The 10,423-nt window shown below is 38.8% G+C and overlaps 1 protein-coding gene across 1 annotated transcript; it reads right to left on the reverse strand.

Annotated features, from left to right (window-relative positions):
- Positions 1-583: 583 nt before the first annotated feature.
- LOC145137293 (putative disease resistance protein At5g66900) lies at positions 584-4,693 on the reverse strand. Its single transcript, XM_079071433.1, has 5 exons — positions 3,920-4,693; positions 3,387-3,793; positions 2,954-3,309; positions 2,115-2,329; positions 584-1,553 (listed from the first exon to the last, which is right to left on the reverse strand). The coding sequence occupies exons 1-5, from the start codon at positions 4,587-4,589 to the stop codon at positions 736-738; spliced, it is 2,466 nt and encodes an 821-aa protein (XP_078927559.1). The 5' UTR covers positions 4,590-4,693; the 3' UTR covers positions 584-735.
- Between the last annotated feature and the right edge of the window lie 5,730 nt (positions 4,694-10,423).

Raw genomic sequence — 10,423 nt, forward strand, 5'->3', positions numbered from 1 at the left:
CGCAAAACCTAGTAGTTATTAGACATAACTAAAGCTTGCATCATCAAGTGAGTTTTGGCGGTAAAATGCATGGCTGGAGTCATACCAGATATAAAAATCCGTTTAGGTTTTGGGGCGCTGCCTCGAGCTCCGCCAGGGGATCTGCCCCTTGGACCCGGCTAGGGGCACTGCCCCTAAACGCCCCCGAGGGGCTGTAGCCCCTTGGAATCCTAAAATCACCAACAGTCACCGCCCAGTCACCGGAAAGAAGAAGTTGACGTCACCGCCAAGGACGGCCTCCGTGAAGAAGTCAATTTCACCGCCTAAGAAGGTTTCGACGGCAGCAAAGCTGCGGAGGTCTTTTCGTTGAGATTGGCGAGTAGATTGGTTTCACCATTGAAGAGTAGGAAATCATAGAAGAGCGTAGATAGTAGCAAGATGATGATGAACATGATGATTGGACTGAAACGGAGGCCACTGTCGACAACCACACCGATGCATTTGTTAGTTCGGAGAATTTAGGATTTCATTCTTTTATATGATATTTACTTAATGTCAAAATGATTTCTGTTTGGTGTTTCACATTTTTATAATCATAAAATAATTGATCCGATAATTTCTTGATTCTTATTGATTCAGGAATCAGTCACAAATTACAAAAATCGTTTATACAAACAATCGAAATGTCATCTCATTCGTTTGAAGATCAACATACAAGAAAATATGCACTCAACTAAACAAATTATATATGCAGCATCAAAGCGACATCATTCTCTCAAGTGTTTCTAATGGATCTTCTTCCACCAAATCAATCTCCACATTGCTATACTCCCGCCATTTACAAGCTACTTCTTCATTACATACCACACGTACATGAGACAGCTCCTCCACAGATTCTGGTAGCTCATGTACTCCGCTGCAACCTTTCATATAAATCTTCCTTAAACAACCCAATTTCCCCATTTTTTTCGGCAACCCACTCAAGTTCAAACAATCTGAAATATCAAGAACACTCAAGTTTTTAAGTCTCCATATCGATTCAGGCAATTTCTTCAATTTCATACAAGAACGAAGACTAAGCATTTCCAAATTAATCAAATCCCCAAATTCTTCAGAAAACCCACACAAATCATTACAGTTTGTGATGCTATTCTTCTTGAGATGGTCACTGTTACATAATGTCCCCGGGAATTCGACCAAGTCTTGGCAGTAATCGATCTCGATTTCAACTAACTGTGGCCAGATATTTGGGGTTTTGGTAATGAGGTTCTTGAAAGTGTTGCCAATTTTGCACATTATTAAGGATACTTTTTGCAGGCTTATGAGTGATAAAATGGATGGACTTATGTCAACACGTTCGAGTCGGATCCTTGTTAGATTGCGTGAAGAGGTAAGAAAATGGAAATTGTTGAATTCTGTAAGGTATAAACCGTGGTTTGTGATGTTTAGACTCTTTAATTTTGGATTTGCCGCTAAGAAATGGGGTAAAGTGTAGGTTTTCGACATCAAGTTTAAGATTAGAACTTCGAGGTTGGGGATTTCCATGTTGCACCATTTTGAGGAGAACGATTCTTCTGCAATCAAGATTGTATACAAATACAATTAATAGAAAACGTGATAAACTGTAAAATCATTTCAACCCTTTTGTCCTAAACAGATTAAACTTTTCACTTGTCATATTGTAGATTAATATTATTTTGGTAGGGTATAAATACAACAAAATAAGAATGTACTTTCATTTCAACATCCTACTTTCATTTCTCTTATTACAACATTGTACTTAGAAAAATCTACCAACTTATAGCAATCGCAGTCATATAAAAACAATTTTAATTCCTATAATAGAGTAAAATTTCAAAGTATATAAAAGAAATGAAAGGGGGATGATATAATAAACAAAAAACAATATGTTGCTATTTTTTATATTTTAGTCCAAAACATAGTCTGACTTTAAGATCTTGTGAGATGTAAATCAAATACATAGCAGCCCCCTAGGTGGCTAACATATAATCCACTACTCTCAAAGAGCCAAATTCACATTGGAACTGAAACTCCAACACTACAACTGCTAAGGCTCGAACCCTCACATGCTTCTACAAAGATATATGCGCTTTAATTTATAAAGGAATCAAAACCTGTGGAAATGGACAATATGCGGGCTTGCATGGATTCTTGAACTTGTTCGATTGGTGTAGGAAATTCATCTCCTCGTACATTTATAATCAATCTTGTCCTTTTTGCTAAGGGTAATTTGCTATTGAGGTGAATAGCAAGCTCCCTCAGCAAATCATGTTGTGTCACTAATTGCTGGTCGCAATAGTTAACTCTTGCACTAGAATCATTCCTAAAACTAAACAATTCAAGCTTTAGTTTGCAACAAATTATATAAGCAAACATTGAAATCTCTTATGTTTAACAATTGTTGTACACTCTTCAATTCAAAACTTTTAGTAACATACCAAGGTGTTGTTTCTTTTTGACTTAATGCAGAAACAACGACTTAACAGATAAAAGAGGAAAATGAGACTTTACCTGTTAAGTCATAACTATTTAAAAATTTATGTATATTGATTTTCTTCTTTGACTTAATGCATAAAGAATGCCTTTGAAGAGCGAGTGAGAAAAATGAGGCTTTCCTGTTAAGTCAATTTCTTTTATTACAAATTTGCTATATGCACCCATACCGGCGTTTCCTTTTTGACTTGATGCAACAAGAACAACTTAAAAGAGAAACTCGTAAAAATGAGGCTTTTCTAGCTTACGCCCTAACTTTTTACAAACTTGCTACGAATGAGTTTTTCTTTATGATTTAGTGCAGAAAGAACGGACTCAATAGAGAAGTCGGAAAAATAAGGCTTTCCTACTTCAAGTCTTAACTTTTTACCAGTTTGAGTTAGTGTTCCTTATTTCCTCAAATATCTTTTAAACAACACTTTATGGGAGGAGAAAAAAAAACAGGGTGCAAGTGAAATACCCTGTGGTCATAAGATCGACAAGATTTCTGTAGGAAAGTTCAAAGATAGTGGCCATGGTATCAACACCTTCGTCATCATGGTCATACAAATGCACCCACATATTCAACAGGACGCTAACGGGGATCCTCTGATCTTCCGGGAATAGCCCAAAGTCCAGGAAACATTGCTTTAATTCCTCATCGAGGGACTCAAAACTTCTTTCTAAACCGATAAATACATCCTCATGTAGATCTAGTACTGACCTACCCCGTGACAACTTTTTTAGCATAGATTTCCAAACTAACTCATCCTTCCCATTTAAAGATCGGCCGACCACAGAAAGGGTAAGTGGATGTTTCTTACACCATGGTACCATCTACATATATCAACCATATTTTCTTTGATTACGTATAGAATGATGATCTAAAAGAAGACTATCATATAGTTAGTTACCTGATTTACAAGATCATCATTAATAGTTGGACTAGGTCTACTTCCGCTTTCAGTGAATGCTGAACTGCGAAAGAGACTTTTGGCATCTTCATCGTTCAAAGGTTCAAATCGGAATGTCTTGTACTTCTGAAAGGCAGTCCTAGATGTGACAAGAATTTTGTGTCCTCTAATGTTGGATGGAAAGATTTGTTCAATAAATGAATCAGACCACACATCGTCCAATATTAGAAGCATAGGATCTGACGCTTTCTCATTCAAAAAATTCTCGAGTTTGTTCTTTGCGTCTCCCTTACTTTGAAACAGAAGTCGCGGATCGGAGGGATTTGGGTTAAAGAGATCGCTGACAATCATCATCAAGTTGGGTGTTTCTGAAACTGTCACAAAGAAGATATTTTCCCCGAATTTTTCTGTTCAAAAGTATGATACATTAGAGACCAAATATACCCGAAATCAAAATCAAGCAAGCACAACTATCTAATACCTTTTCCATCCTAAAAATTAGTGACCAAATACACCCGAAATTAATGGATTACCTCGAATTTCAGCATCATGGCATAGCATTTTCGCCAAAGTAGTCTTCCCACATCCACCAGGAGCGGCCACAACCAGCACCGGATGATCATCACCAACCGCTGCCTTCAGCTTCTCCAGCGGCTCACCAAACGCCACGATCAAACTTGGAAGTATGGGAACACGCCAACCAAACTTTTCTCGTTCTGTGCTTTCAGACCCACGATGATTACCAACCGAACCTGTTCTCTGTGTCGTATCTCTCTGTTCCTCAAAAATACGATCCACTTTTAATTTCATATCGTTGACCACTGAAAGAATATGCATAATGTCCCGACTCTGGGATGCTTGAACTTCGATTTGAAAGAAACTTAACATCTTACTGTTGAGGACTTTTAGCTTCAGTGAGTAAGTGAACTTCTTGATGATATTCCTCTTTACTTTCGAACATTCGGCGACAAGTTTTTCGGCTTCTTGGATTTCTTCTATGAACATCTTGCACTCTAGCTCTGTACGATCTAATTTCCGTTTCATATTCACTATTTCGTCAATGATCGGTTTGATTCTCTGCAAGGTCAAACCGAGTAGCTCCAGTTCGGGCTTGAAATTGGCTGTGGTTTGTACTACAGATATTACCAGTGTAGTTAGTGTGGAGATGGATTCGGAAAGAAGGGGATCTAGAAGCATAGCCATTTCTTGTTGATTAATCTGAAATCAGAATACAAAATGGACACGAAAATTTGATGATATGAAGGTGCTTGAGAGAAAAACAGAGCTTGACTATTGGAACGCGTCTTCTGAATACGAAGGATGGACAAACCAACGAATGGTGCTCTATTTTATTGATTTTTAGAGTAAATTATGAATCTGGTCCCTGTACTCTTACCAATTTTGTAGGTTTGGTCCAAGTTTGATTTTGATTCGAAATTATTACAGTAATTTTATTTTGTTGCTGTTTTTTTTTCTTTAGTTATATTATTATATTAAATAGGCCTCACCATCCCACCCATTTCCGCACACGCACCCCTCCCCTCACCACCACCACTACTATTGCCGGCAAGGTTCTAAATAACGTAAGGCGTGACTTGGCGACAATGTCAAGCCTCAAGCTTTTCCGAGCCTTGGCGAGTCATGACGTTTGTAAGGCGTGACTTAAGACGGCAATTTTCTATATAATTAATATTTTTTATATGTATTTTCAACTATTATTCATTTTATACACATATATGAGTTAAGGCGGCGTTTTGGCAAAGCTTGGCGGCAGGTGCAAGCCTTGGAGCTGTGGCTCGCATGGCTAGCTTTTTAGAACCTTGATTGCCGGTGATGGCTATCATAGAAACATGCCTAAATTACATAGATGCTCCTTATGGTTTATAAAAGTTCACAAGTTCAAAACCTAATTATATTTTTCTATCATGAATGGTCTTGATGATTTTCATTTCTAATATGGTTGGTTCCTAAAGTTTTATTTTATTTCATATTTGATCTAAAATTACGAATTTACCCCCAAGTCATTTTTTATTAAATTTTTTATTTATATTAATATTTTTGAAGGTCTCGCCAAATTCACTCCACCCGTCTCCCACCTTGACGACTTAATCCCACTGTGTTGGCCCTTTGTTCTTGTCGGTAATAAAAATCATTGGTTACCTACCTACCTTTTGTTCTTTCCGGTGTCCAGCTATCATCATCAAAATAAAATAACTTTGTCCTTCACACACCACCTTCTTCTTCTTCTTGTAGAAGTGTCCCTCATGAACCACCTAGATCAGTTCAACATCCAAATCGATGAGGCTATGAAGCCTTAGATCAACACCCTTTCCATCGGCCACCCTAACTTCTTAAAAGATAGTGGCCTCCAGTAATGTGTCTTTCACAATGTTTCTATTTGGGAACAACATCTCGAGATGAAACTTTACACTCATGGGCTAAACGAGTTTTAAAAAAACACTTTAACAAGCTTAAAGTGTCCATAATGTTTTAATAATATGAAATTTGGACTCAAAAGTTAAGTTCACACATAACTTGTTAAGTTTTACAAGGAAATTTCAACAAATACATAAAGCATAGGAATTAGTGTTGTTATTACATGTCTAACAGTCTTCTAAAATATCCAAGCTTCTCTACCTTCCATCTTCCACACAAGACCTAATTTGGATACATGTTAAAAATATATACGTTAGGCTTCGAAAGCATAGTGAGTATTCTCGAGGTCAGCTCTTCAAGGGCATTAGATGAGAATGGTCATCCAGTTCCAAAGTCAAACCTCTAAAATAAGTTATAAAACTTTTGAAAGATATATCGAGTTCAATAAATCGGGGAAAGCATTTCAAATCATTTTGATGCTAAAATATTACCAAATCAATAATTAGAATGCATTGCATATGCTTTTATTCCCAAAACCCTAATTCAATCTCAAAGTCCAAACTCACAAACTAATGGTTCTGGAGAATGTGTAAAGTAGCTACTATTGGGTTTTGCCCTAAGGTTGAGGTACCAATCGATCAAGCGAAACGATGAACCTCAACTGCTAATAGAAACATTCTCCTAACAACCAAAACAAGATCACATACGTTAAATGAAGTTGAACAGATCCCACCAATGCGTCATTACACCAATAGAACTTCTAATTTCATAGATGAATTCCAAAATTACCCAGAAATGTTGCCAACACCCTAGTTGAATTAATCCTAATACCAACCCAGCCGACGCGACATGCCAAAACTCGACCTTGCGTAGGCCATGATCACACCTGAAAAACTGAACAATGTCGCTTTGACATCCGAACTCCTAATAACCAAGGATAGCTGCCAACTAAAGCCCACTAGAAACAACAATTCCAAAACCAAATAATCAACATCACACATACATAGAGACCAAGGTATACACTTGACAGAACTTGATGAATGGTTGATGCATCAATTGCACTTTCAGTTAATACAACTTAAAGCCTTTGAATAAAATTAGATGTTGATGATGAAAAAATAACAAAAGATTAAAAATGTATCAAAAACTAAACCCAATGATCTCGTATAGTGCTGAATGAATCCCATGCGAAAATATACGAATCAAACTCTGATGTCGATCGACATATCAACAACTGTCCATTCTTGACTATAAATAACCGACCCATACCGCAAACTAACCGTGCCCTCTATATCTGAGGCACAATCTGGACATCTAAAACATGCCCTACCCCCTCCCCCACCCCCAAAAAAAGATCCTTGGCGCTTCCAAAAGTAATTACTGCCCACATCGATTTCTTTGTCCTACATCTTTCTGATGTGAAGACATCACATGTGTCCCTAAAGACATAAACATGATGGCGTAGTACTCCAATCTCATGATCTAGCCAATCCTTGAATTTCCCTTTACCATGAGCGACTCTGCCAGATCCTTAAAAAACGCAACAACAAAAACCTCCAACCACGTGCACTTTGATGGTAGCCTACTGTCATTCTCTTATTCAACAGTAAGCCTGAAACCAAAGTTTAGTATACCTGAACCGCATATTCCTTTGACCTAATGTACTGAAACCATAAAATCGAATAGACCGATGATCCTCCAAGTAGAATATCCAATTTCCCCCCACTTAGGGTTCAAACCATAACCAACTGATGTCTATATCATCAAAGCCTCAGATCGGCTCAACCATATACATATCAACCTTAAATATCAGATTGCATAACACAACATAAGATGATTCTTCGAATAATAACCAACAAATCATAAGGAAATTATGAATCTCAGATGGAGACCTCAGAGACTTTCCCCCAACTTTAGAGCTTTGAACTCAGCCAAGACAATCAACATACCACTTGTTTGATGAGGCACCTTGAGAACTAAACTCCGCTCCAGCAAAAGTTACAGATGCTCCAGTAATAGCTCTGACAAACCCATCATAACAATATAACTCACCTTTTCGAGTCAAGAACATCTTAATGCCTCCTTGAATACACCCGATCTTCTCAAAACTGTGTCACATATCCAACTTGCGATATGCTCTTCACCTCCGCCACCTAACCAAAAGACCAGTCGAGTCTTGAACATTCCATTATTGTGAGACAGAAATGATTTACTGTGAACCAGACTTTACTCCCTTATGGAAGAAATCGATGCGGAGAACACCATTTTTTTTGTTTAATAATTAATTGACACACATCTAATCTCTTCTACCTCAAGCATGGGAAGCTAGAAGAACATAACCCCATCATAGAAAATGACTTCCCAATCCATCGTCCGATCACCTAGTCTCAAACTATAGTCGGCAAGTCGATCATTACCATCACTTCCTACTTCAGTCTCGTGACTCAAACTGACACTACTTCAAACAAGGCCCTTTAGACCATAACATCAACTAACGCACACAGATCTACACTAATCAAACCTAATCTGTCATGGCCACTAAGGCCCAAATAATCCCATCATAGAAAACGACATCCTAATCCATCGGCCAATCACCTACTATCAGGCTATAGTCCTTAAGTTGATCATTACCATCTCTTCCTACTTGAGTCATGCGACTCAAACTGCCACTACTTCAAACAAGGCCCTTATGATTGAAACATCCCAAAAATACTAAACCAAAAATTTCATTTTAAATTAAACAAATATAAAACCATTTGTCTGGAGACCTCATAGTAATAATATATATCAAAAACAATGTATCCATAGTCAAAACATGTCATAACAAAATCATATCAGAGTATAAATCCCATAGATCTCTGGTGCGGAAAATGGGGTATGATGAAATGCGATCATGCCGACTCCTTTCCTTTCGAAGAAGAAGGACCTGAAACAAAACTGAAAACTGTAAGCACAAAGCTTAGTGAGTTCCACCATCATACCACATACCATACAATAAACATACTGTCTAACATATTCGGGTACTAGCTACCCCTTCGGTCTCTTTCAACCGGTAACTTGCCTAGCATATCAGGGTACTGGCCTACTCCTTCGGTCTCTTTCAACCGGTAACTGCCTAGCATATCAGGGTGTTGGCCTACCCCTTCGGTCCTGTCGACCGGTACCTCGCCTAGCATATCAGGGTGCTGGCCTACCCCTTCGGTCTTGTCGACCGGTACCGGGGACTATATCACCCCCTACTTCTACCACATAGCATCCTAGTGCATAAACATATAAGTCATATACTGCCTAACTTATCCGGGTGCTGGCATACCCTTCGGCCCTATCGACTGGTACTGGGGTCTATCCTACCCCTCCTACCACTATCACATAACATCATAGCATACTAGCACATAAAGCATAACAGATAGTGACATACCAAATAATTATCATAAACACAATCATCTATACTATAGCTCTTACTAGTGGGTTGGCATTGGTGCCTTCGACCCACTTCTACTGGAAGGTAACTCACCTCAATGTTGTGAAGTAGCTGAACTGTCCTCGGCTCTGGGATCAACTCTCCTCAAACCCCTACACATAAAATCTCTTTTAATTACTCTTTCATACTCGTAACCCCTTGAAGGGTCAACTCTGGTCAAAGGTCAAAGTCAAACTCAACATCTTGGTTAACTCAACTGCCCGAGTTGGTCCATCAACTCGCCGAGTTCCGCTTCATACAGGGTCGAGACATTTTACTCACAACTCGCCGAGTCCCTCCTTGAAATCGTCGAGTTCCTAAATCTTCATAACCCAAAACCATGGTCAACTCGCTGAGTCCTCTCCTAGACTCAACGGGTTTGCTCAGTAACCGAAAAGGTTGGGTGACCACGACCCAACTCGCTGAGTTGTATGAACAACTCGTCGATTCCCCCATAGTCTAAATCCATACAGTCGATTCTAGTTGGGTTTAATGCTTTCAAACCATATATTTGGTCCCCTAGAGTCGATATATCAAGTAAACTTACTAACTTTACGTCCATGCATGAGTTATTTAGCTCAAAAGGCCCTAAAAAGTGGTTCACAAGTTGCATGGGACTCCCATGGCCATAAAGTTGGCACCTTTATGTCATGGAGTCCCTCAAAGGCTCTAGATCTAAAGTCATGACTCCAAAACATGCTTGCATCCATGAATGGTTCCAAAATAGGCTCCTTAAGGCCCTAAACTACTCCATGAAGAGATCTAGTAAATGAATAGTCAAGGTATATGTAACACCTATTCCAAGTATTACTTAATTTATTTAAGTTTTAGGGCTTTGTGCATGGACTCAGCGAGTTGGGAGTCCAACTTGTCGAGTAGAGACATTTTAGTGGATGCGGGATTTCGAACCTACCCGACGAGTCAGAAGGTCCGACTCGACAAGTAGGTGCTGTAGAGGGAAACCCTAAATTGCAGGGGCTGGTACCTTATTTAAAGAACTTATGGCTCATTTGTAGCCTCCCTTATCGTCCTTGCAACCCATAGAGAAACCCTAGCTGTAGAGTTGAGCTTCCTTGAGAGTGTGAGAGCCTTAGAGAGTGAAACTTGTGCCTTTGTGAAGGATTTTTGAGCTTAAAGAGGAAGGAGCAAGGAGAGGAACAGTAGATCCAACATCTACTTCATATTAGCCATCATCTTGAGG

Source organism: Lactuca virosa, chromosome 9 (assembly GCF_052849685.1).
Source record: "Lactuca virosa cultivar CGN04683 chromosome 9, Lactuca_virosa_CGN04683_v6, whole genome shotgun sequence".
In the NCBI taxonomy this organism is placed as follows: domain Eukaryota; kingdom Viridiplantae; phylum Streptophyta; class Magnoliopsida; order Asterales; family Asteraceae; genus Lactuca; species Lactuca virosa.

Coding starts and splice junctions, on each gene's coding strand:
- LOC145137293 (XM_079071433.1), bottom strand. CDS start 4,589: ATGGCTATGCTTCTAGATCCCCTTCTTTCCGAATCCATCTCCACACTA. Junction 3,310..3,386: donor ATGATGATCTTGTAAATCAG/GTAACTAACTAT, acceptor TGATATATGTAG/ATGGTACCATGGTGTAAGAA. Junction 1,554..2,114: donor CATATTGTCCATTTCCACAG/GTTTTGATTCCT, acceptor TCTTGATTGCAG/AAGAATCGTTCTCCTCAAAA.